This window comes from Saccopteryx leptura, chromosome 1, assembly GCF_036850995.1.
Source record: "Saccopteryx leptura isolate mSacLep1 chromosome 1, mSacLep1_pri_phased_curated, whole genome shotgun sequence".
NCBI classification, from domain to species: domain Eukaryota; kingdom Metazoa; phylum Chordata; class Mammalia; order Chiroptera; family Emballonuridae; genus Saccopteryx; species Saccopteryx leptura.
This window is the reverse complement of record NC_089503.1, coordinates 285,612,895-285,639,655: the sequence shown is the minus strand read 5'-3', so window position 1 is coordinate 285,639,655 and position 26,761 is coordinate 285,612,895. Positions and strand designations below refer to the sequence as shown.

Genomic DNA, 26,761 nt, shown 5'->3' with positions numbered 1-26,761 from the left:
AACTCTCTTTTCAAACTTGAAATATCTAGCCTTGTCACATATAATATCTAAGGAATTGTATGTGGGTTTAATGTTTTGGGTTTTTTTTTTCTCCCAAATTAATACATTTAAACAAATTCCTTTCTACTAACTTGCCAAAAATGCCTGTCCGTGAACCACTTAATACCACCTGACCAGCACTGTGCATGCCACACACTGAGCAATGTAGTCTGGCGCTCTTGTAATTGCGAAGAGTAAGATGAGGCTCAGAGGGGAGAGGGCCTCTATTCAAGATCCAAGAGCCACCTCCTGGCAGACCCCGGGTGCAGGCCCTTGATCCAGGCCCGTGCTCTTTCCACTAAGTCTGGAGGAGGAGCGCTTTATGGAGGAAGTAGACCTGGACTGTGTTGACCAGGTAGAGAGCAGTGAGCATTACAGGTAGGAGCAATAATATGAACAAAGGTGGATGGTAGGAATAGACATGGCATAAGAGAGTGGAAGTTCGGGGACGTGGGGGCAAAAAACATTAGAAAATATAGTTGGATAGTCATTCACTCATTCACTCGACAAGCACCTGGACAGGTAGTGTGGGTCAAGTACAGGGATCATCGAAGCTGAAAGTAAGACTTCCGAGTATGGCCTGGGAGTCAGAAGGCCTCCCTAACCAATCTGGCGCATCTCACTTTGCCTCTCAGTTCCTTGATACTTTCCTCTGATAACCTGGGACTAAGCGCTATCATTCAGCTCTAAGCGTCTAATTTTAATTTCTGAGTAGGAAAGTGGCATGTTAAGAGCAGTCTACAACTGACTCATGAACCTCCACAAGACTGTACAGAAGTTGGTATAAAGGAGAGAAGGTTGCACACTCTAGGCGGTGCAGATGGCAGGCACCCTGGAATGATATTTCAATGGGCAACCCCCTCTGGGAAGGTCCAGCCTGGACATAGGACACATAGCTTGACAAGCAAAGTGTGGATAAATTTCAGTGACCATTCATTCACCTCTTGGGCTGGGGTTGTTCTGCAGTGTTTAAGTTATATGGCCGTACTCGGCAGCCGTGCCTGAGGAAGCTCTCCAGTAGAAAATCCCTGTAGGGTGGAATGCTGTGTTTCTGGCATGATAAACTTGCTAATTCACTCCTTATTGTAGCAGTCTCTACAGACACAAGAGGGCAGGCGTTCTTTAATAGTTTAAGTGAATAATACTAACATGTAAGAAGTAGTCTGTCATTCAAGAGCCAGACTGCTTTCTAAAGATGGAAAGTTATAGGCCACCTAGAGTTCTAGAAAAAAGAGGATGAAGTGGCTTTTAAACCCTCTAGTCAAGGAGTGCAATTCTGTAGTATACTGTTTAAAATTTTTAAAAAGGGGAAGGCCCAGAGAAGGGACAAAAGCCTGAAACACACTGCATTGTGAGAAACAGATATCCTTTGACCATATACAATTGTATTCTTCTTTCAATCTGTCATTGACAGTTTTAGAAGGTAATTATTTTATTTTTTCTTATTAAATGTTTTTCAATTGCAGTTTACATTCAGTATTATTTTGTACTAATTTCAGATGTACACCAGAGCAGTTAGACAATCATATACTTTACAAAGTTTTCCGATATTTCCAGTACCCACCTGGCACCATACATAGTTATTACAAAATTACTGACTATATTCCCTATGCTGTGCTTCACATCCCCATGACTATTTGTAACTACCAATCTGTACTTCTCAATCCCTTCACCTTCCTCACCCAGCGGCCCAACCCCACCTCTCTGGCCACCATCAGTCTGTTCTTTCTATCAGTCTGTTTCTGTTGGATGGTAAACAATCTTAGATTAGGAGGAAGTGAAACAGTTCCAGATAAAAGCCACCCTGCAAATAACATTTCATAGTAAACTTCTTGCTTAATTTAATTAAGAAGTTAAAGGGAATTCTTCTAGTTAATAAATCACACTTCAAAACTTTAACAAGCCTGACCAGGAGGTGGCGCAGTGGATAGAGCGTTGGACTGGTATGTGGAGGACCCAGGTTCGAGACCCCAAGGTCGCCAGCTTGAGCGCGGGCTCATCTAGTTTGAGCAAAGCTCACCAGCTTAGACCCAAGGTCACTGGCTAGAGCAGGGGTCAGGAATCTTTTTGGCTGAGAGAGTCATGAATGCCACATATTTTAAAATGTAATTCCATAAGAGTCATACAATGACCCGTGTACATCACACATTATCCAATAAAAATTTGGTGTTGTCCCAGAGGACAGCTGTGATTGGCTCCAGCCCCCTGCAACCATGAACATGAGCGGTAGGAAATGAATGGATTGTAATACATGAGAATGTTTTATATTTTTAACATTTTTTTTTTTATTAAATATTTGTCTGTGAGCCAGATGCAGCCATCAAAAGAGCCACATCTGGCTCACGAGCCATAGATTCCCGACCCCTGGGCTAGAGCAAGGGGTCACTCGGTCTGCTGTAGCCCCCCGGTCAAGGCACATATGAGAAATCAGTCAATGAACAACTAAGGAGCCACAACAAAGAATTGATGTTTCTCATCTCTCTCTCTTCCTGTCTGTCTGTCCCTATCTGTCCCTCTCTCTGACTCTCTCTGTCTCTGCCACACACACACAAAAAGACTTTAACAATAGAAAAACACTTGAATCAACTACCCTCTGAGGCCATTTATTGCTCAGTACCACCCAGAAATGTTTACCCTTATCAGCCTATGAAGTACATTTAAAATGTACCCATTGGCACACCTCATGCACTAACTGCTCCAAAGCTCCAAACACACTTCTTTCTTCCAAAAGAGTAGATTCAGCACTGACCAAAGACATAAGATACAGTACAAAGCAGGGTCAGCAGTACGGATCATAACTGCAAGAACAGCTGAGCTGCATTTCTTCACTGCTCCCTTATCCATTATCCAATAAAAATTTGGTGTTGTCCCGGAGGACAGCTGTGATTGGCTCCAGCCACCCGCAACCATGAACATGAATGGTAGGAAATGAATGGATTGTAATACGTGAGATGCTGCAATGTGACTTTGCAGCATCTCCATCAAGAAGTGTCATCTGTTTCCCCATCTTTTAAATCTGGGCTGAATTTAGAACTTCCTCTATCCAACAGAACGTGCTCGTTCTCGAGTCTAGGCCTCAAGACTTGCACACTTCTACTCACTCTATTGTAACCGTGTTACCGCCCTGTAAACAGCTTGCTCTAGCCTGGTCTCCAGAACGAGAGACCACAGAGGGAAGGACCAGTCACCGCAGCCAAGGCCAGCCTCTTGCCAGCCAACCCCCGAATGTGCAAGGGAGTTCATTCAAGAGCAGTAGAGCTGCCCACCCCACCTACAGCCAACCACAGATGCAGGAAATGTGCCAATTTAATTCTCTAGAAAGAACCACTTAGTGATCCTGTGGACCCAGAAGCAATAATAATCACATAATGTTTCCAGCCACAAAGTTTAATAGCTAATATACACGATAGTAATCCAATTATACAACATTGTTTTAAAATGTCTTGCTGACCTTTGATTTTAATACAGAGGGATGGGACACTTTGGGAACTCTCTGTTCTTTCTTTCCTGTTTTTAAAAAAGAAAAAAAACAAAGTAACTTTGCATCATACTCTTCTTTCCGCTCAACTTCTTCCCACTGTAGAAGAGAAACATACCACCTCTTAGACCTGTGGAAAGCACCAACCTGTGGTGGGCTGTCTGATTTTCTCTAAGCCGGTCTGACAGTCAGTCAATAAATGTTTCTGAAACACCTACTTGACCCCAAGCACTGTGCAATGGTTCCAGCCCAGAGACTAGATCAGAATTCCCCTGGGAGCTTTTTTAAAAGGCCCAGACCGCCATCCCTGCCCACCTCTGCTTTCCTCCGTGTTTCCACCAGAACCCTGTTCTGACATTGCTGTCGGCATCAGGAGAACCTTCTGCTTTCTCACTCTAAGAAAAGAAAGCCTGTGGCGCCCTGTTATCCCAGGATATGAAATCCTACAGCCATTTATTTCAGCTGCTCTATAATGAATGGATTAGGATGCCTAATCCCGCCTTCTAGGATGCCATTTATTTGCTTATCTCCCTGCCAATCAATCCACACTTCTCTTTCCAATGATTATTCTTCAATCAATAAGTATTTATTGAAGACAATTCTCCTTAATCCTGCTGTAGGAAGGTGATCAATGGAGGATTCATGCTATTATGTATTCAAGCACATGAAGCCCAAGCTGTGGTGTCTGCATACCCTGCAGTGGTCCACTACAAGAAACAGCAGGACTCTCCAAGGTTATATGAAATAAATATAAAGAAGATGGGTGTATATTCAACATTCTGTTATTATCCACATCAAAATGAAATTTGTTTTGATAAATAATAAATTATCTTATTTACTTATATTATTTATTTACTATTTTCTATTTCTTCCATAGCATGTAAGCTCCATCAGGAGAGGGAGTTTTTCTGTCTTGTTCACTCCAGCCCAAAGAATAAAAAGCTAACACATAGTCGGTGCTCAGTAAACCACTGTCAAATCTAAAGAAGAGGGTGGTGGTGACCAACATTTATTGTGCACCAGCTTTACCTTGCTCTGGATGGATGGATACCATTGTTTGATGAGCTATTTAGAAACATTTATTTAGGCCCTGGCCGGTTTGCTCAGTGTATAGAGCATCAGCCTGGCATGCAGATGCCTGGTCAGGGTACATGTGAGAAGTGACTATCTCCCCCCACTCTCTCTCTGTTCCCCTTTTGCAGCCAGTGGCTTGATTGGTCTGAGCGTTGGCCTCAGGTGCTGAGGATAAGCTTGGTTGATTCGTGCATTGACCCCAGACAGGGGTTGCCGGGTAGATCCCGGTCGGGGTGCATGAGGGAGTCTGTCTCTCTACCTATCTCCCCTCTTCTCACTTAAAATACATAAATATATATTTAGCTATCTAAAGCTAATAAACAACATTATCAGAAATAAATCTAAGACCAAAACTCAACACATTCCTTTCCCACTATGCCATATGCCTGACAAATATCTTGGGAACAGATACGTAGTCATGTAAGTGGCCATGACACACATGGTGGAGCAGTAGAAGCAATTAGCAGAGAGTGAGTCATGAGGAGTTGCATGTTTAGACAGGGTGGAGTAGGAGAAAATCACCTTATGACCAGTTAATCAAGAAAAGTATGGAAAATAATGTGGGATTTCTGGAAAGATAGAAAAGAAGAAGCTTCCTGAGCTAGGTGGGGAAAGATGATCAGGCAGGTGTGCCCTGGCCGAGTTATTAGTGACCTGGGATGGTGCCAAAGAGGACACAGAGAACGATAAAAAGATACTTAAGAAAGCAGGAAATTAATTGCTATGAAATCTATCTATAATCCTTTGGAATAAGTCCTCTAGTTTACTCTTATTTCTTTTCCTCCCTTGGTTCTATTTTTTAAAGGTGGAAGACATGAATCTTGGCATGTTACTAATTTACAGATTGTACATATTTCAGCTTTATGTCTAAAGTATCTAAGATAAAAGAAGTAATGTGAAATTAATTAAGAGTAATAGTACATTAAAATGTTTACAACATCCATAGGCACTTTTATAACCTATGAAAGTAATAACATTATGGATTACGAAGGAGACTATTTTTTCATCTTCCTGTGCACCTACTTTCAAGTATTTGAACTTCCAACAGGAAAAGGCTGAGCAAAGTCTTTGCTACCCGGACCAGGAGGGCTGCTGGAGTTGGAAAGGATGTTACAATCACCCAGGACCCTTGTTACAAATGCCCCGGTCTAGATAAGCTGAATAAGAATTTCTACAGATAACACTTAGGAATCTGCATTTTTAGCAAGCTCCACGGGAAATTTTCAGTTTCCTAGCTGAGTATATCTGTGTGGAGGAGGTGAGGTGATGTCTGGATGTAACGCAAAGGAGCAGCGTGGGCATGCTTGGTGAAACACACCACGTGCGTCCGGGAAAGCCTCGCTAACAGACAGTACGCTTGAAGCCTGGGTCTCAAATGGATCTTCATTACTGGAATCCTCAATTAAAACACTGAATAAGTTATAGCTTTTGTTCCCTTGCAAAAGCTCCACCCACCTGGTGTGCCTTTGAGTTCATGGCTTTTTTAATCATTTAACTTAAATGCAAACTAAACCACTTCCGGGGGGAAAAAAAGCTTTATAGTTATATTGTGTTTGATCCCAGCCCCCAACCTCTCGGCAGTATGATTTTGAGCTTGCTATTTAACTTCTATGAACTTGTTTCTTTATTTGAAAAATGTATATACAATACCCTCCTGGTTAGGTTTTTTTTTAATGAAAATTAAACGATATATTATTTCCCATTGTTTAGTGAGGTGTCAGTCAGTCACAGTACCAGGAACTAAACAAATATTAGGTTTGCTTTTTCTTTTAGTTTCAGTAACAAGTGAGCACAAACAAGTTTACAGTAATTGATTTAAAACTTGGGTGCTGCCTAATTTCCATAAAATTAGTTCGGTTCGATTCATGTCATTTATAATCAGTGTGACTACAAAGAATTAGCTTCAAGGACCCACTCTTGTGCTGAACAGATAAGTCTGAGTCTCATAGGCCTTGATGGCTATTATTGAACATTTTAGACTTGTTTTCAAATCAAAGGGAGAGAAGGGAAGGCAGCATGAGTAGAAAACAGTGAGGTTGTGACAGACAATGATGCCTTTCACTGTTTCCCCTCTTTCCCCTTCCAGTTCCTCATGTCCTCATCAGAGCGAGCGGGTCACCCATGATCCGACTGCCTGTCTCCTTCTTTTCCTTTTTTCTTCCCATTTCCTTTTTTCCTTCCTTCCTTTCCTCCTTTTCTCCTTAATATTTCTTCAATGATTACAATGTGCAATGCTCTGCGCTGGACCAGGGGAAGTGGACATGAATATGGCATATAGGCTTGGAAGAAATTAGGCACAGGGTACTAGGGAAGCTCAAAGGAAGGATCGCTTACTCAGCCTGAAAGTTAGCGATGGTTTCTAAGAGGAGCTCTTACGATACCTTTTGTTAGTATGGAAAGCATTTGAGTAAAAAATTCTAAATGGCAATAAAAATGCTCATACAAAAGCTGAGTTTTCCAATAATGCCAGCACAAAGAAATTGGATGATTTCTCCCACAAATAGAAATTATAACCACTGTATAAAATTATTTAAAACAAATAGATGGGAGTACTAGAAAGTGACCAAAGGCAGGGAGAAACTGAACACTGGTAGTATTAGTTAGGAATGAGTGTGTGGGAGATGGAAGGGGACTTGAGGTGGTGAACATTACAGTGCAGTATACAGATGGTGTATTATGGAATGGTACACCTGAAACTTATATAATTTTATTAACCAATGTCACTCCAATAAATTCAATTTTAAAAAAAGATTATAAGTATGTGGCTTCCTTGCTTAAATAAATGTACTTCCTACCCCTTTTCCCTAGCTCTGGTGGTGGAAAACTATAACCGTAAAGACTTGAGGTGGCAGATGTCGGAGTTCAGTGCTGCAGAACAGCTGAGGATTTAAGTGGGAACTCTGGGGGAGCAAGAGAAAACTGCAGAATAGCAGTGATTCAAAATCTGAACATAAATTTCCAATTCTTTGTTGACTGACTACTAACTACGAAAGAATGTGAGAGAGGCCAAGAATTCTGTAGTAAAAACAGAAAGCAGTGAGATTTACCCTTGTAAGACCAGAGGCAGATTAAAGTCAATGGAGGCCCTAGGCATAGAAGAAAATATTGGACCCCTTAAAAAAAGAGAGACAGGGAAAATGCAAATACAAGTTAACCATATTTTAAAATAAATAAATATTATGTACTATTAATGTTAAAATTGCACATATGAAACCAAACTTGGTGTCACTAGGAAAAAGATGTAAACTTGGGATTTTGTGAGGCCCTTCAGAAGTCGAGGCCCAGGGCGCATGCCTGGTGCTCCTGCCATTAAATCTGCCACTGTGTAAGAGCTTTGTAATTGTTCCCGCTGAGATATGCGAGTTTGCTACAACTTTGATAGAGGCTCATCCCCAACTCATATATAGCTCAGCTTGCTCAACTGTCAAAAGACAAAATTCAAAGCTGGAAGAACAAATGGAAATTTAGAGGAAACTTTGAAAACAAGTATACCACAGAAAGAGTTAGCTCTAAAATACGTTAAACTCTGCCAAAATTTGTACTTGGCTGTCTACTAAACTAGGTGCAGGGGCAATCTCCAAAGCACCAGGTTGAAAAAACAGCGTCCAGAAGTAAAACAAAACATTAGCTGCTGCACACTGCATGGGAAATATATTTTGAACTCTGAATACAAGCAAAGTAGTTACCTACTATAACAAAATACCAACAATCCTCAGAAAAACAAAGTCTATAGTCACTATAATGTATGAATCTTCATTGTCCAATTTACAACCAAAAATTATTAGACATGAAAAAGAAACAAGAAAACATGACTCACACTAAAAAGAAAAAGAAAAAAATTAATAGAAACTGTCTCCAAGTAGGCTTAGATATTGGATTTAGCAGGCAAATACTTTAACGCCAAACAGTTCAGAAATGGAAAATATGGTATTAAGTTACCAGAGAGAATATTAACAGAGAAAGGGAAACTAAAGAAAGAACAAAATAAAAACTTTAGACCTTGAAAAGTACAATAACTGAAATAAAAATTTTACTGGATGGTTTTATATAATTTGAGATGGCACAAGAAAGAATCAGTAAACTTGAAATAAATCAATGAAATTATCCAATGTAAAGAAGACTAGAGAAAGACAAAAAAGATAGAAGAAAAATTAACAAAGCCCCAAAGTCTTGTGGGATAAGATTAAGCATTCTGACATATACGAAATTAGAATCCCAGAGAGAGAGAGAGAAGAGAGAGGAAAGGGGATAGAAAAAATATTTGAAGCTATAACTGCTGAAAATTCCTAAATTTTAGGAAAAATTGATTTACAGATCTTATAAACTCAACAAATCCAAAATAGAATAAACACACAAAAAAACACCTAAAGTTGATTATTAGTGAGAAGTTTTTGCTAAAGATATTTATTGCCTTGGCCAGGTAGCTCAGTTAATTAGTGTTATCCTGATATGCCAAGGTTGTGGGTGCAATCTTCAGTCAAGGTTCATACAAGAATCAACCAATGAATGTCTCATCTTCTATCCCTCTTTCTTTCTCTTTCCTTCTCTTCCTCTTTTCTTCTCTAAAAATCAACTTAAAAAGAATTTTTAAAAAATAAACAACTACATTAGGAGACTTGACTTGAGGTGAACACACAATACAATATACAGATGATGTATTATAAATTGTACACCTGAAACCTATATAACTTTATTAACCAATAATACCCCAATAAAATTAAAAAATAAAAAACTATAGACCCTGCAGTCATTAAAAGGTTAATAAATCTATTATAAATAACTTTGTCAATAAACATGATTGCTTAGAAAAAATGGAAAAATTCCTTGAAAGACACAAATTTTCAAAATTGACTCAGGAAGAATTAGAAAACTTAAATAGTCCTATATCATTAAAATAATGGAATAATTAAAAACTTTCCCAAAAAACAAAATTCTATGTCTAGATGGCTTAATTGGTAAATTATATTAAACATTTAAGAAAAAAATAATACCAGTCACACACAAACATTTCAGAAAACATAGAAGAAAAAAGTAATTCCAGCCTGACCTGTGGTGGTGCAATGGATAAAGCGTCAACCTGGAAACACTGAGGTTGCCGGTTCAAAACCCTGGCTTGCCTGGTCAGGGCACATATGGGAGTTGATGCTTCCTGCTCCTCCCCCTTCTCTCTCTCTCTATCTCTCCCCCCCCCTCTCTAAAATGAATAAATAAATTAAAAATTAAAAAAAAAGTAATTCCAAATTCAGATAATTAAGAACAAGTTTACCCTGATGCCAAAATTATTGCAAGAAAAAACCCCACAAATCAATATCTCTCATGAATAAAGATGAAAAAACTCCTTAACAAAATAGCAGTAAGTGAACAAAAAAAAATTTTAGTTAATATATTATGACTAAGTGGAGGTTATTCCAGGAATGCCAGGTTGATTTGACATCTGAAGATTGATCAATGAAATTCATCATATTAATAAAGGAGAAAAATTATATTATATGATCACTTTAATAGAAGCAGAGAAAGAATTTCACAAAATGCAACATTCATTCATGATTAAAAAAAACATTAAGTAGGAAGAAAAGTGATCTTCAAAGGGGATCTACAAAAATTCTACAACAAACATCATACTTAGTGTTGAAATACTTAATACTTTTCTCTTAAGATCAGAAACCAGGCAAGGATTATCATTCCCTGCTAGTCTACATTGTCCTGCAGATCTTATCCAGTGCAATCATGCAAGAAATCAAAGACACACAGGAAAGAAGTGAAATTTTCTTTATGCAGAGATGGCACAATTATGCACATAGAAAAATCTCAAGAAATTTATAGGAAATCTATTAGAACTGATAGATGAATTTAGAAGGTTCTCAGGAGAACAAAGTAAATGTACAATAAATATATTTCTATATTGTGGTGATTGTTATATTTCCACAAATTTTTTGACTGTGGGCTGATCATAATAATGTGCTTCTAATGAATAGAATGTGGTGGAAGTGACAGTATGACTTCTGAGACTAGGTCATAATAGGCATTGCTGTTTCTGCTTTGTTCTTTTGGATCACTTGGTCTGGGGGGAAAGCTGGGCACTTTATCATGGGGATAATCAAGCAGTCCTGTGGAGAGGTCCAATTTGCTAGCCCACCTTTTCAACCATGTGAGTCACCTTGGAAGTTAAGCTTTCAGCTTCCGTTAAGTTACAGAGAATCCAGTCCTTCAGATTGTGAATTTTCAACTGGAGACCCAGATATAGTGAAGAAGAGACATGCCATCCTCACTGTGCACTATCTAAATTCCTGATCCACAGAAACTATGACATACTAAATGATTATAGTTTTTTCAAGCAACTTTTGGGGTGACCTGTTATATAGCATTAGATAACTAATGCATATATACAAGCTATAAACAATTAAAAAAGGAAGTGAAAGATAAATTTGGATTATAGGAGCATTAAAAATTATTAAGAGTTCAAATGAATTAAAGGTATGCAAAACCCATATACTAAAAACCATAAAATACTGCTCAAATAAAAGAATATCTAAATAGTTAGAGATTATATTCATGGATTGGTAGACTGAGTATTAGTGACACTGAATTTCTCTGAATTGATTTAAAGATTCCATGCAATTTAATTCAGTAGACCTTTGTATTAAGAGTCTTCATATAGTGGCATTCACTACCTTTTCAGTGCAGTCATTCCCTATGGAATTTCTCTCCATGTCTTACTTACTATCTTAGCTCTTGACTTGCATAGCCAAATCAACACTTGGCTGTGTACAGTGTCCTGAGGTAGGGTTAATGTGGTTTTTTTTTATCTTCTTCAGCCTTATCAGTTAGGTAAAATAGACCATGACTATTAAAACCCTTGTGAGGGATGGAAAACTTCCAGAACAAGGTTATCTAGGGCCACCTTCCTAAGAGTTTTCAGAGCTTCAGGCAACTATGTCTCCCAGGGCCTCTGCCTATATAAACAATTAGATTAAGAAATGTATTCCAGCCTGACTGGTGGTGGCGCAGTGGATCAAGCATCGACCTGGAACGCTGAGGTCGCTGGTTCAAAACCCTGGGCTTGCCTGGTCAAGGCACATATGGGAGTTGATGCTTCCTGCTCCTCCCCCTCTTCTCTCTCTCTCTCTCTCTCTCATCTCTAAAATGAATAAATAAATAAAAATAATTAAAAAAAAAGAAATGTATTCCAAAATCCATGAACCCAAGTGAGATAGTGATTTATCAATGAAGATTTAGAATACTGGGTAGAATATAAATGTATTTGACTAATCAGCACATGTGAAGATTCTTTATAGTGTCCAGGTGCCATCTCTCTGTTATTTGTTATCAAATGCATTGTTCTTGTATAATTTTATATCTCCCACCATCAAAAGAGGTAGCAATACTGTTATTACTCACAAAGCCATGATTCTGTAATCTGCTTTGTATCGAAAAGCATGGTTTTCTTTGCCTCTGCAGTTCCCTAACACCATTTACTTAATGACTCTGCAATATCTATCTCACCACCTGAGGGTTCTGGCTGCTTCCTAGAGACTCTTTCAAAGACCTTTACTGTGATTTGTTAATGATGACAGCAAATTCAAGTCTTACTCAGACTGTAAAGAGAAATGAGAATGATAATTTATTTACGGTCAATAAAGTTAAACTCAGAATTTTATTGCATACACATAGATCAGCATATTTTCCAGCTCTGCCCTTGGACTCCTTCAGCTGAAACCTTGCATTCCGAGAAGGTGATCTCTTTCCACAGTGCCACCTTTCCCACGCCCTCCCAACCCCCGTGGGCACGATTAGGGGAGAAGCGGGTGGCAGAGCCAGAGGAGTAGTCCCAGCCGCACAAGGACTATCCAAGCAGTGCAAGACTGGCCTGTGACCATGGGAAGCCAACTCATTAACTAAAGGCATTGGATCTGTTGAAAGGCCCATTTGTATTGTGAAGCGAGGTCCCCATGTGCTGAAGCCCAAGGGTAAGCATGGCCCTCAATAGCTGAGAGCCCAGACACGTGCTGTGTCTGACAAGAGAGTCACTCAAACTCATCCTGTTACTAACATCCTGCCAGTCAGTGATGTAGAAAATATACTCCGAGGGCCACTTAAAGGATCTACTCACGGGACTGCCTCATAGGCTTGCGTCCCAGAGCTCCCATGGCATCTCGCTGAACTTGCCTGTGGGTGTGGGCAGAGGAAAAAAGCTCCCCCAAATGAGAGATATGGGGATCAGGACCCACAGGAGTCCTATCTGTGCTTGGCCTCACCTGAGTGGCGCTACCATGCTGGCTGGTCTTGGGCATTGGAAAGATACTCAGAAAATTTCTGGAAAGGTGCATCCTGAATCAGATATACCTGAGACACAGGTCAGGGTCAGGTGCCCCAGTACTCCCAGTCTGCCTGTCTCAGCATGCTGGGTGGGGACTCAGGGAATTTTGAGGAAGGCACTTTGAAGCTGGGAACTCACTGCATGTGCTTAAGGGTGGTGCGGAGATTATCAGCACCTGGTATGCTTTTGACGTCCTCAGGACATGTCATGTTAGCATCTTCAGGCGAAAAAAAATTCCTACTCTGTTTTTAAAAAACAGACTAGCTCTGGCCTGGTAGCTCAGTTAAGAGTGTAGTCCTGAGACCCCAAGGCTATGGGTTGATCCTTGGTCAGGGCACATATAAGAATCAATCAATAAATACACAAGTAAGTGGAACAACAAATCAATGTTTCTCTCTCTTTCCCTTCCTCTCTCTTTAATATCAATAAGTCAAAATAATTTTTAAAAAAACAACAGACTAAAAAATACTGAGCTTAGGGAGCTACCAAATCACTTAATCTTTTCTAGAGTAAGATGGGGGTTATTTCATTAATGCACTTCCTTGACTTTACCACCTTTGTTTGTATGAAGTCAGCTGGGGCTCCAGTGCACACAGAGTGTGAGATGAATCTGGGTGTGCTGGGCACTGTAACCCTTTTGTAGTACTGATGAATGTGTAGTGAAGGATTACCTCTGTTCCCCCTAGCCTCCTGTGCTGGAGAACAATTCTAAAAGCACTCTTCTGGTCATTCTTATGGGAACTGACCCCTCAGGCTGGGACAAAAGGAGCACACCGAAAGTGAGGATGTGCTACAGTAATTCAGCAGTCACTTTTGACATTTTGTTTTCTGCTTCAACATAGACATCAATCCTCCATCCATCCATTGATGGACCTTCTATAAAACATGTGGTTTGAGCCGCCTGAATCACTGTAGCAGCCTTCTAATGTTCTGCTGGCAGCCTTGCTGGTCTTCCTTCCATGGGCCGGATCTATTAATGCCACCACTACTTGCTACTTTAATGGTCTTGTATTGCCCTTCATTCTCTCTCTTTGGCCTTGCTCACACTTCTCTTTACCTACAGGCCTTTATACATGCTGTTTGTTCCACACAGAACATTCTAGCACCCTACTTCCCCAAGGATCTGGCTAATTTATACTTGTCTTTTGTGCCTCGACTTAAAATTTACTTTCTCTCAGAGTCTATCTCAACATCCCCAAACTAGTCTTTCCTATAATTTATTGCACAAATCACACTTTATTATCATTGCTTTTTTATTTGTCTCTATTTTTTACCAGAATGCAAATTTTGTTAAAGTAGAAATTATATGTCTTGTTCTCCATTGTAAATATTTTGCCTAGCACAGCAATGTAACAGAAAATTGTTGACGAATGAATACATTATATAATGTTTACAACTATATGAAGTAAACATTATATTCACCTGATTTTACAAATAAGAAAGCAAATTCACCGGAATAAAACAGTTGGACTTCAAATGTTGAGGAACAGTTTTAACAGCTGTCCATGCTCCACATTTCTCCTTTTGGAAACCTCAAGAGAAAGGCCATCATGTCTTGAAGTTTGAGAGTTTTTCATGGCAGTCATTTTGGTGGTCAGAATTTGGCAGGAGGGTCACAGTGCATTAAGCATGGGCAGGTACACACAAGATCTTCAGTGAACCACACGTTTGTATGATGGTATCTGCTCCACCCCAGTTATCATTGCTTTAACATGAGCCTCAGCCAAGTCTCGAATGTTTCATGACTTAATATGTCTTTTATGACTCAGCAATTCTTTTATTGTTTTTAAAATTGTATTGCTTAAGTTTAGAGAGAAAGAAAAACATCCATTTGTTTTTCCACTTATTTATGCCTTTATTGATTCTTATATCAGGATGATGCTCCAACCAACAGAGCTACCCAGCTAGGCCCCAACTAAGCAACTCTTAATATCCTTGTCCATATCATGAAGAGCCTCCAGGTCCTGCCGCCTTCAATACGAAACTAACGCCCCACTTCTAATTCACTTAATCTACCATGGCACTCCTCCGCCAAAGAAAAACAAACAAGCCATCCAATTTTGCTCTGGGATCAACAGCTCCCACAGCATGACGTTTGTGGCAAAGCTTAGTTTCATACCTAATGGATGAGTCTGGTGTGGCAGTTCCCTCAATCAACTCTTTGTTATATAAATAAGAGTCTACATGTAATTCATGTACAATGTTGAGAAAAAAGCTGTCTAGTTAGAGAAAACAAGAACCACATTGCTCCATTGGCTCCTGTTAAAACATATTGGGATAAAAAGAAAAAAACTAACTCTTGTTCTGTTTCAGTTTAATTGCTCTAAAAATTTCTATTATCTATGTATCTATTTATTCTGAAAGGGTACAATGTTAACAGTCATGAGTTTCATAGGAAACCCCTCATGTCCTTCCTTATCAGTACCTTTGGGATCCAGGACTGTTAAGAATACAGACAAACACTATTCTCCAGAGATTTCAAAGCAGTGCATGTAACATTTGAACATTGCATTTATCATAAACAAGAGAATGAGTAAGAATATTTGATGGGTCTCAGTCTCTTGTTATCCTTAAATTTTGGTCTGAAGGAACACAAAAGAATCAAGGCACAGAGCAAGGAGTCCCCCGGACCCTCTCAATACTAAAACAATTAAGCAAATTATGACAAAGATGAAATCAAAATAGTCTCACGATAAAGGTCAAGTTACAGGACAGAAAAATAATGAGTTATGCCCTTTGTCAGCATTCCCAATAAGGTGGAGTTAATACTATCAGGAGCAATAGTGCCAGAGGGGGCAAAATACTGTGAAAATGATCGATAGGTATGCCAGGTGATTGGTATAACCACCCTTTAAGTTACAGATATGTAATTAAAAGCCAAAAGTGCCCACATCACATCCTCCTTAGACTCTCAGGTATTTGCTAAAAATTTCCTCCTTGCCTTTGCTCATTATGTTTCTCCTAAAGAGGCTGCAAACCTCCCACTGAGGGGGCAATTCTAGCTAGCAGACATGGTTTCCTGGGTTCACACAGTGGAGGATCTAGAAACACTGATCTCCACATGGTTCATGACAACGGTCAGTGGGAGCTGACCAGTTGGCCTCCTTTCAATGTGTCATGTGTTTGCTATAGTTGTTTCCACTTCCATTTTTTTACTGTCCCCCTTTCTTCATCTGCACCATCTGCCTGTCTTTTTTTGGGCATAGGAGTGTGCAACCTCTCCCCTGTAGAAACTCTCCTTTTCATCCATCTGCACCTGCTCCAGTCCTAGTCATCGTTTGCGGTTCATTGCAAATGACAACCTCTCTTTGCTTTCCCCAACAGTCTGATATGAGCTCTCCCTCTTTCTGTAGCATACACAGTACCCAATGACAATGTCATTCTTATCTGTATTGTATTTATCTTGTTGGTGTAACATTTATAAGCTTCCAGGTTCATTCATTCATTCATTCATTCATTCAGCAAAAACGCATTAAGTACTAGGTGCTGCACCTTAGGTTAGGTGCTGTGGATATAGCAGCGAATAAGAGAAACAAACAGGCCCTCAAGGAGAAACTAGGGGCAGGACCTGTCTTGCTCATCTTTGCTTCCACAGCAAGGCATAGGAAAGTGGCTTGTACTTAATTAAATAGCTTGGCTGCATTCGTTGAAGTGAATTTTTGACAACTCTATTAACTAAGTTTATGTCATCCTATTTAAAAAAGCATCAGAGCATATTTCTTCAAAAAGCATTTTGAAAATTAAATGTAATTAATTCTTACTAACCACTTTTCCCATTCCAGTTATGCTGAATCACCAGGGTTTCATCCTGAAACAGTACTCAGAGTACTTGGATGTCCCTTTAAAGTTATTTACCTGGGTAACTGCTGAAAGAGAGGCGACTACTGCTGGTGTCTTCATCTTTGATGTTGAAGTCCCAGTGTTTATATATCCTGAGCATGGCTGCATACGTGTACCAGCTTGAGTGAGCAAAATAGATGTTCTCAAATCCAGGAAGAACCTATAGCCAGAATCACAGCGAATATTGGCAATCACTGACTACAAGGGATATATCAATATATATCAGACATGATTAACACTGGGACGCAAATCAACACACTTACTTCAGTGAAGTTAAGTTTAATAGGACGATATATATATATAGATAACCAACCACAAGTGAAGTAAGCGTACAGAGGTTGTATCAATTCAGGTGTCTAGTGCTTATTTATTATCAGGAAATTAATCTTTAATGTGCACAAAACAGATAGACTCTATCCTAACATGCAAAATCGAAGATTCTAGAAAGTGGGAGTGGCAGGTGATACAGCATGGGAAGAATGATGGAAGAACCAGAAGTAACATCATGTACATCCAATTCCCTCTATCAGTTCCTTCTAGTTCTTAACGTCTACCATACAGGAACCCGTGCGCTGATCTATAACCTTAGCCGGGGAGAGGAGAAGTTGCCATACTTAGGTGTCATATGGAAAAATCAAGTGTTCCCACACTTGGGTGTGGTCCGGAACCAGAAAAAAGATAAAGGCTGCTGTGAGTCTCACCTTAATAAGAGCAGAGCAGTGTCCCATGTCCCATCTCTTAAAAAAGTTCAGGCTGAAGTTTTTTGTGGGTGAAAGTGAAGGAATCAGATCCAACAGGTCCCCAACAGCATTCAGGAACTGGACCTGGAACAGGGTCATGGGCTGGGGAAGAGAATGCACTTAACGCTGACTTGTGACAGTGAGATGTCATCTATTGTGTCTCTTGTTAGGGATTCATTGCGTTATTCCTTTGTAAAGGACTCCTAACATAACAGATACACTAGATTTTATTGTAATTGATAAAGTAATTTTTAGCATTTTTTTTTTTTTTTTGTATCTTTCTGAAGCTGGAAACCGGGAGAGACAATCAGACAGATGCCCTCGTGCGCCCGACTGGGATCCACCCGGCACGCCCACCAGGGGGCGTCGCTCTGCCGCGACCACAGCCACTCTAGCGCCTGGGGCAGAGGCCAAGGAGCCATCCCCAGCGCCCGGGCCATCCTTGCTCCAATGGAGCTTTGGCTGCGGGAAGGGAAGAGAGAGACAGAGAGGAAGGAGGGGGGGGTGGAGAAGCAAATGGGCGCTTCTCCTATGTGCCCTGGCCGGAAATCGAACCCGGGTCCCCCGCACGCCAGGCCGACGCTCTACCGCTGAGCCAACCGGCCAGGGCCTAGCATGTTTTAATATCCACAGACTTGGGGAGATTCCGCTACAACAGCATGCCTCTTCAGGTTTTCTCAGTCTCAGCACTCGTGGTATGTTGGGCCAAACAATTCCTTCTTGTGGAAGCTGTGCGTTGTAGGATGTGTAACTGCAGCTTGGCCTCTGGCCACTAGATATCAGTAGCACCTCCCAGTTTTGACAACCACACATGGCTCCAGGCACTGCCAAATACCCTCAAGAGGGAAATCACCCTCTTTAAGAATCACTTTCAACTAAGATGCTTTTGATTTTGATAGTGCGTCAGGACTGATTGACTCAGACAGCGTTAACCCTGGAGCAGTTGTCAGACTTGAACGAGAACTTTGCTAACTAGATAAGCATGACTTCAGCAAGATTCAATCCATCAGAGCAGCCCAGGGCTGGGCATCCACATACAAAGTGGTTTTCAGGTACAGGTGGTGGGAGGACCCGCACCAAAGACATTTTAATCAAAAATAAAAACAAAAAACCCCAAACTAATTAATTAACTGTAAAACTAGTCTTTATTTCATTGATTTTCCTTCTACTGAAAATCTTGAGATCCAACATACACAGTGGGGCAAAAGGTTTACAGTTGTTTGTATGGAAAATGGTACAACTTTTAATAAATAATAATACAAGAATAACCTCTGTGGCCCTGGCCAGTGTGGATGTCCCGGGTTCAATTCCTGACCAGGGCACACAGGAGAAGCGCCCATCTGCTTCTCCACCCTTCCCCCTCTCTTCCTTCTCTATCTCTTTCTATCTCTCTCTTCCTCTCCCACAGCCAAGGCTCCATTGGAGCAGTTGGCTGGGGCGCTGAGGATGGCTCCATGGCCTCTGCCTCAGGCGCTAGAATGGCTCTGGTTGCAGCGGAGCAATGCCCCAGATGGGCCGAGCATCGCCCCCTAGTGGGCATGCCAGGTGGATTCCGGCCCAGCACATGCGGGAGTCTGTCTGCCGCCCCCCACTTCTCACTTCGGAAAAATACAAACAAACAAAAAAGAATAACCTCTGTTTTGAGTACTCACAGTTGTTAACTTACTTTTGCTCACCGTGTCTTTACTTATTTTCTCTATCCTATTTATTGTACTCTATCAAATTTCAAAATAACAATACCATTATTATTAAGATTACTGATATTAGTTTAAGGTTGTTTTGTTTTGTTTTTGGTTTTGGTGATCCTTCTTGTCCTTAGGACCTGTCCCACTAAGGAGATGCAGAATGACTGTTTTAAAGTCACTGGCAATAACTGCTCTTTGTGTGGTTATACCACAAGCTCGATAGATAAATATGTTTGTGTCAAATTGTTTTTAGATTTCAGGGATTGCGTTTCTTCTCTGTGATTAAACGTTGCTCTATAGTTATGAACAGCATTTACCTGGTTCCAAAGTCAAATGTATAAAGCAAGTTACATTCAGAGGAATGTAGCTTTCAACTCTGTCCTCTCCACTTTCTTTTCTTCTTCCTTTTATAAGTAATCACTTATTTTTTAATTTTTGGTTTATTCTTTGATTGTTGTTTCTTCTTGAAAAGATAAGTAAATTTGTCTATCTATCCTTCTATCTTTCTTTTTATTTTCTTTTTTTTTTTTTTTTTTTTTTTCATTTTTCTGAAGCTGGAAACAGGGAGAGACAGTCAGACAGACTCCCCCATGCGCCCGACCGGGATCCACCCGGCACGCCCACCAGGGGCGACGCTCTGCCCGCCAGGGGGCGATGCTCTGCCCATCCTGGGCGTCGCCATGTTGCTACCAGAGCCACTCTAGCGCCTGAGGCAGAGGTCACAGAGCCATCCCCAGCGCCCGGGCCATCTTTGCTCCAATGGAGCCTTGGCTGCGGGAGGGGAAGAGAGAGACAGAGAGGAAAGTGCGGCGGAGTGGTGGAGAAGCAAATGGGCGCTTCTCCTGTGTGCCCTGGCCGGGAATCGAACCCGGGTCCTCCGCACGCTAGGCCGACGCTCTACCGCTGAGCCAACCGGCCAGGGCTCTTTTTTTTTTTTTTTTTTTTTTTTTTTTTTAGTTTTCCCAAGGTGTTTATTTGAGCAGACCAGGGGACTGAGAGGTCCTGCATCTAAAAGAAGGTGTTGGGCCTCTTGGTGGTGAAGCATGGCTTGTGCTGGAGACAAAGGACCCGGTGAGGCAGTGGGAACTTGATCTTGGAGTCATGGAACTGCTTGACTGCTGGTCGGCGGCACTTGCTGGCTGCAATCTCCTCCACCTTCATGATCTGGATTGAGTGGGCGCAGGCACAATGTCGGGCCCCCATGTCTCGGTAGCACTGGGTGACGGCGCCTGCAGTGGTCAGGTCCCGGTATTCCCGATACATGTTGTGGGTGCCACTGCGGGAGTCGTAGCGCAGCCAGATACCAAAGTTCTTCACCCGAAGAGGGGATTTTTCAAACGCCTGGCCACAGTAGACAATTTCCCCTGAAGATTTCTTCATCTTCTTCAGTTGAGACACAAAGTACCAGAAGCGGGACTTGGCAACAACATGGTTAGGTGCAAAGATGCGCATGCAGTAGAGGGGTGGTGTGTGGCACTTGGGGGTGGGCAGGCAGCGCCCTACCACCTTGTACTCTCGCAGCGTGCCCGAGGCCTTCATACTGTCTCACTCTATCCTTCTATCTTTCTATCTCTCTATCTATCTATCTACCTACCTACCCAACAACCCACCTACCCACTCACCTCTATTTCTTATGTAAAAGGTAGCACAGGATAGACAGTGTCTGCATTTTTTACACTGAGTGATCCCGGAAGTCACTCCATAACAAGATATGGAGATCTACCTCATTCCTGTCTGCAGCTACATCATTTATGCAGCTAGTCTTCTATTTATGTGTGTGTGTGTGGCTATTCTAAATCTTTTGCTGTTACAAATTATCTGCAATGAATAGGCTTGTATTTTTGCCAATGAACCTTTATGATAATCCTGGAAGTGGGATTACTGGGTGGAAGGGTAAATGAGTTTGTGATTTTGGTACAGAGAGTCAAAATTCCTGTCTAGAGATATATCACTACATATTCTTCCTGGTATTTTAGGAAAGTTCCTTTTCCCCCACAACCTTACAAACAGAGTATGCTTTCATACTTCAGAACTTTCCCCAAACTTACAAGTGAAAAAGTATGACTCACATGGTTTAATTTGTTTTTCTAATCTATGAGCAAAGCTGAGCTCATACGATTTACAATTGTTTGCATTACTTTTCTGTGAACTGTCTCTTTGTATATTTTTATCTAGTATATGTGTACATGTTTGTATGTATGTATGCATGTGGAGATATATATATCTATATACACATATATGTCCTACCAACAAGATCTACATAATTTCATTAAATTTTTTAAAATTAATTAATTAATTTATTTATTTTTAGAGAGAGAGAAACATGGATTTGTTATTCCACTTATTGATGTATCCATTGGTTAATCTTTGTATGTACCCTGACTGGGGATTGAACCCACAACCTTAATGCATCGAGATGATGCTCCAACCAACTGAGCTACTTGTCCAGGACTCCGTAATTTTGGAAGCATATTGAATGCTACCTTTGAATCCTCAATGATTCAGCAAAGTTTTTAAAAAAAATCATATGTACAACGGTAGAGTGTCGGCCTGGCATGCAGGAGTCCCAGGTTCAATTCCCGGCCAGGGTACACAGGAGAAGCGCCCATCTGCTTTTCCAACCCTCCCCCTCTCCTTCCTCTCTGTCTCTCTCTTCCCCTCCCGCAGCCGAGGCTCCATTGGAGCAAAGATGGCCCGTGCGCTGAGGATGGCTCTGTGGCCTCTGCCTCAGGCGCTAGAATGACTCTGGATGCAACAGAGCGACGCCCCAGAGGGGCAGAGCATCGCCCCCTGGTGGGCATGCTGGGTGGATCCCGGTCGGGCGCATGCGGGAGTCTGTTTGACTGCTTCCCCGTTTCCAGCTTCGGAAAAATGAAAAAAAAAAATATATATGTGGGCACATGTGTGTGAGTGCATGCATGTTGTGGAGGATGGGAAGCATAGAATGTGTACACTTAGGCATTTTTGTTTTAACAGTCACATTGTATAAAACACTAGCTTTATTGGGTTATTTAGATAGCCAGTAAGTACATTTATACCAGGCTCTTTCACCTACTCCAGAGGACAGGATAATGAAAGAGACTGAGAAAAAGCAGGAACAAGTAAGCTTGAATTTTGTGTCAGACAGCGAGTCAGGATAAATAAGATGGTATTTGTGTGCAAGAAATTTATATTTTAGTCCTAATTTAATCTGCTTCTAAACTGGAATGTAATTTTAAAGATCATTTTTATTAAGTTCTTAATAAAGTAATGTCTTAAAAGTCTTACCTTTACGCCTTTTAATTTAGCTTTCTTCATTGCTCCTAGGTACAGCCCGTCCATTTGTGCCATCACATAGCCTGTATGTCTCCACAACGGATCATCCTGGTAATCTCTGATGTTATCCCGCGTCCACTGTTCCTGCTTCCTGAAAGAGAGTTAGATTTGTACTAGAGGCCTCTGTGGTTGCTCATCGAAAGCTAAATTAAACCCAGGCGTTTGGAGATAACATATTCAGATAATTACGGTAAAATTAAATTAAAGTTCTGAATCTCGTAATATTCCAATCACTTTGAAAGACTCCAGGGAAAATCTGAAACAATTTTTAATTTCTCCCTAGGACTATGACTCTTCCTTTACAGCTTCCTCCATGCTCTACCTGGAACCAAAGCACAGGTGTAATGTTTACCTATGATTCCAAGACCTAAGAAAGTCAAGGATAGGCGGTCTAAGTGCATTCACGTTAAATGATAACGTCTAACTAAATCAGTAAGGATAAGTTGATTGACTTTACTTTTGTATGTAGAAGAGGCAGTTGAAAAATATGAAAAAATAAAAACTCTTAAGGGCAAGATCGCTTGTATATATTTATACTTCATTCAGATCATTTTTATAGTTTCTGGTTCATTATATTTCAATTGCTGCTAATAACTACCTCAATGCCTCTGTCCTAGCATGCTTAGCAAAAAAATTGTTTTTCATAGTCCTTTCTTCTTGTCTCTTCTCTTTCAGTTCTCTGTGCTTCATAGGGGTTGATTTGACATAACTGTGTACTGAAACTCATTTCTGATGTGTTCAAGCGATCTCTAGATCAATGTTATCATACAATGTTATTAAACTCATGGGATCTAGCCCAATGGTTTTTAACTGATGCTCTGTAGGACGTTAGCATTCGATGAAGAGGTTCTTTAGTGTATAATTTGGAAGGCCAAACCAAGAGCTCTTCTATCCTCAAATTAATCTCATAATCTGTCATCCCACAAACATATAACAAATTTTCTGAATATTGAGAATTATTAGTCTTCAGAAAATTTTATTAGAGGTATTCTCAGAGGATGTTAAGAATTATGATTGTTATGCTCTAACAATCCAGCTAGGATTAGTTTACCAGGCTGGCAAAAAGGAAGCACCTTACAGAGGGAGGTGGAGTGAGCCCTTGCAGGAAGGACAAGGCCTCCCTGGGAGGAGGGTGTGACCCAGGGATTTAATTTTGCCTGCTTTCACTGATGGTGTCCTCCTCCAGCTTTGCCAGCAATTGATAATGTGATATTCAACCTGACTCTGAAATTAGAGAGCATGCTATCTGCAACCAGTTTTCATGCCACTACCAAAAGCTGCTATACCTCACTACAAGAACAACTCTAGAGTCCTGCGGAGAGATGGGAAAAGAAACTGGCAAAAGAAAAATCACTGTTTGAAATGACATGTTCAGGCCCTGGAGCCTCAATGACAGTAAACAATGAGAAGAGAAAAGCTGTTATACATACTCCATGAACTTCTGCACTTTATCCACGACGGAAGGTTTCGTAATCAGTTGTGGGTAGAGGTTTATGAAGTGGTCATACATGTGTCTGAAATGACAGATCAAAACTGTTACATTTCTATTTTTCTTGTTGTATTTCTCCATCAATTACTCAATGTTTGGGTGAAGATATCCCCTATTACAAACTTTTGCTAGCTTATATATATATATATGTAAATCAAACACACAATTTAAAAATTGGGCAATATTGCCAGCATAGACTATAACAAATACCCAAGTGTCCATTATATAACTATTATATCACTCACTCTCTTTTGCCATATTTGCTGCATATATATTTTTTCATTATGTAATTTACTTTTTATTTTCATATTTTTTGTTGAATTTATTGCTGCATGTATTTTTTTAAATAAATAAACATTAGATGGATTTGAAGGCCCTGTGTATAACTTCCTGACATTAATTCCTCTCCCTTCTTCCCAGAGGTAACTACAATCTTGGGCCAGTGATTTATTATACCATCATATTTATATACCATCACTGCATATATATAATATTTAACTATGAATAATGTATAGTATTATTTATCATGTTTCAGAACAAAGTATAAATAAGAGCATATTACAAATCTTGATCGACTTATGACCTATGCAACTTACAACCATTCGACTTTACAACCACAATCGCTAGCCAGGTCTGCTGCCACAACTGCTCCGCATCTGGCAGCGCAAGCATTGCCCAGCTGGGCGAACGACAGTGTGGACCAGCTCCCGGCAGCACTACCATCTCTTCGTGCACCATTTCAACTGTTATCCCAGACTCAGTACAGCAATTTGTGTTTTGTGTCTTGGATATTTTTCATCAAACCCCTCCCAAGATGTCTACCAAGAGGAAATTGTCTTTGCAAATATTAAACCAGTTGTACTGGTAATGCAGTTTTTTACTTAAACCTGACAAATGTAAAAATAAGAAACAAAATGGTGTAGAGATGATACAAATGGCATAAAATGAACAAAGAAAATTATGATATATAACAATAATGAAAGAAAATTATGATAAAATATGACTTAAAATTTTTTATAACATCATTTCACAGTACTGTACATATAGCCTACTCAACTTACGACCAAATCATGTTACGACGGTCTGTCAGAACCAATCGTGGTCGTAAGTCGAGCACTAGCTGTATCTGTCACTTTAACTTGTTTATTTCTTTCAACATTACATTTTTTAAAGAAATATCAATGTTATCATCTGCACTTAAATTTATTTTTTGCATCTGCTGATACTATTTCATGGTGTGACTACTATAATAATTCATGTATATATACCCATGATGGACATTTAACTGGTTTTTTATTTTTTACTATCATAATGCATTGTCATATATTGTTGTAAATGTTTCTTTTTAAAGACTTGAATGTTCTTCTGGATATATTTAATATATAAAAGCAGAATAGCTGGGACATATATTATTGATATATATTGATATATAAATATATATATTTATATATATATTGACTAGATATTGCCAAACTGTTCCCCACAGTGACTGTACCAATTGACATTCCCACCAGCTACTAGACTTCTCCTTGCTCCACATCCTCACCAACACTTGATATGGTCAGATCTTCTAATTTTCAACAATTTGGTGGATTTTAAATGGTTTCTCATTGTTTTAATTTTCATTCCCCCCAGGATAATTGGCTATTTGGGATTCCTGATTTTAAAATTTACTTTTAAAAAGTTAAATGTGCCCTGGGCAGGTGGCTCAGTGGATAAAGTATCCACCCAGTGTGCTGAGGTCACAGGTTCGATCCCCGGTCAGGGTACATACACAAATGGCAAGTTGATGCTTCTTTCTCTCTTTTTCCCTTCCCTCCTTCCTCTCTCTTTCTCTCTCTCTCAAATCAATGGAAACATTTTTTCCAAAGTTAAATGTGTCTCATATGTTGTACAGTAAACATTTTTTTTTTTTTTTTGTATTTTTCTGAAGCGAAACGGAGAGAGACAGTCAGACAGACTCCCGCATGCGCCCGACCGGGATCCACCCGGCACGCCCACCAGGGGCGATGCTCTGCCCACCAGGGGGCGTCGCTCCGTCGCGACCAGAGCCACTCTAGCGTCTGGGGCAGAGGCCAAGGAGCCATCCCCAGCGCCCGGGCCATCCTTGCTCTAATGGAGCCTTGGCTGCGGGAGGGGAAGAGAGAGACAGAGAGGAAGGAGAGGAGGAGGGGTAGAGAAGCAGATGGGCGCTTTTCCTGTGTGCCCTGGCCGGGAATCGAACCCGGGACTTCTGCACGCCAGGCCGACGCTCTACCACTGAGCCAACAGGCCAGGGCCCAGTAAACATTTTTATTGAGATATAGTTGACACATAACATTATGTAAGTTTAAGAGTTTAAAGGATTCCCGGCCAGGGCACACAGGAGAAGCGCCCATTTGCTTCTCCACCCCTCTGCCGCGCTTTCCTCTCTGTCTCTCTCTTCCCCTCCCGCAGCCAAGGCTCCATTGGAGCAAAGATGGCCCGGGCGCTGGGGATGGCTCTGTGGCCTCTGCCTCAGGCGCTAGAGTGGCTCTGGTCGCAATATGGCGACGCCCAGGATGGGCAGAGCATCGCCCCCTGGTGGGCAGAGCGTCGCCCCTGGTGGGCGTGCCGGGTGGATCCTGGTCGGGCGCATGCGGGAGTCTGTCTGACTGTCTCTCCCTGTTTCCAGCTTCAGAAAAAGAAAAAAAAAAAAAATTTAAAAAAAAAAAAAAAAAAAAAAAAGAGTTTAAAGGATACTACATGTTGATGTGACCCATTTATATTTAACAATATGAATACCGCTGTGGTGTTAACTAACAC

The 26,761-nt window shown here is 40.7% G+C and overlaps 1 protein-coding gene and 1 pseudogene across 1 annotated transcript in view; both read right to left on the bottom strand.

The window, feature by feature from the left end:
• Window positions 1-26,761, bottom strand: part of PLBD1 (phospholipase B domain containing 1) — a 69,632-nt gene that overhangs the window by 11,544 nt on the left and 31,327 nt on the right. The window contains exons 3-6 of the mRNA XM_066355348.1: window positions 23,919-24,002; window positions 22,441-22,579; window positions 17,450-17,590; window positions 16,764-16,908 (exon numbers count right to left, since the gene is read on the bottom strand). Of these exons, the coding sequence (XP_066211445.1) occupies window positions 16,764-16,908; window positions 17,450-17,590; window positions 22,441-22,579; window positions 23,919-24,002 (509 nt within the window). The remainder of the gene's footprint in view (window positions 1-16,763; window positions 16,909-17,449; window positions 17,591-22,440; window positions 22,580-23,918; window positions 24,003-26,761) is intronic.
• LOC136389340 (large ribosomal subunit protein eL20 pseudogene) lies at window positions 20,125-20,718 on the bottom strand (annotated as a pseudogene).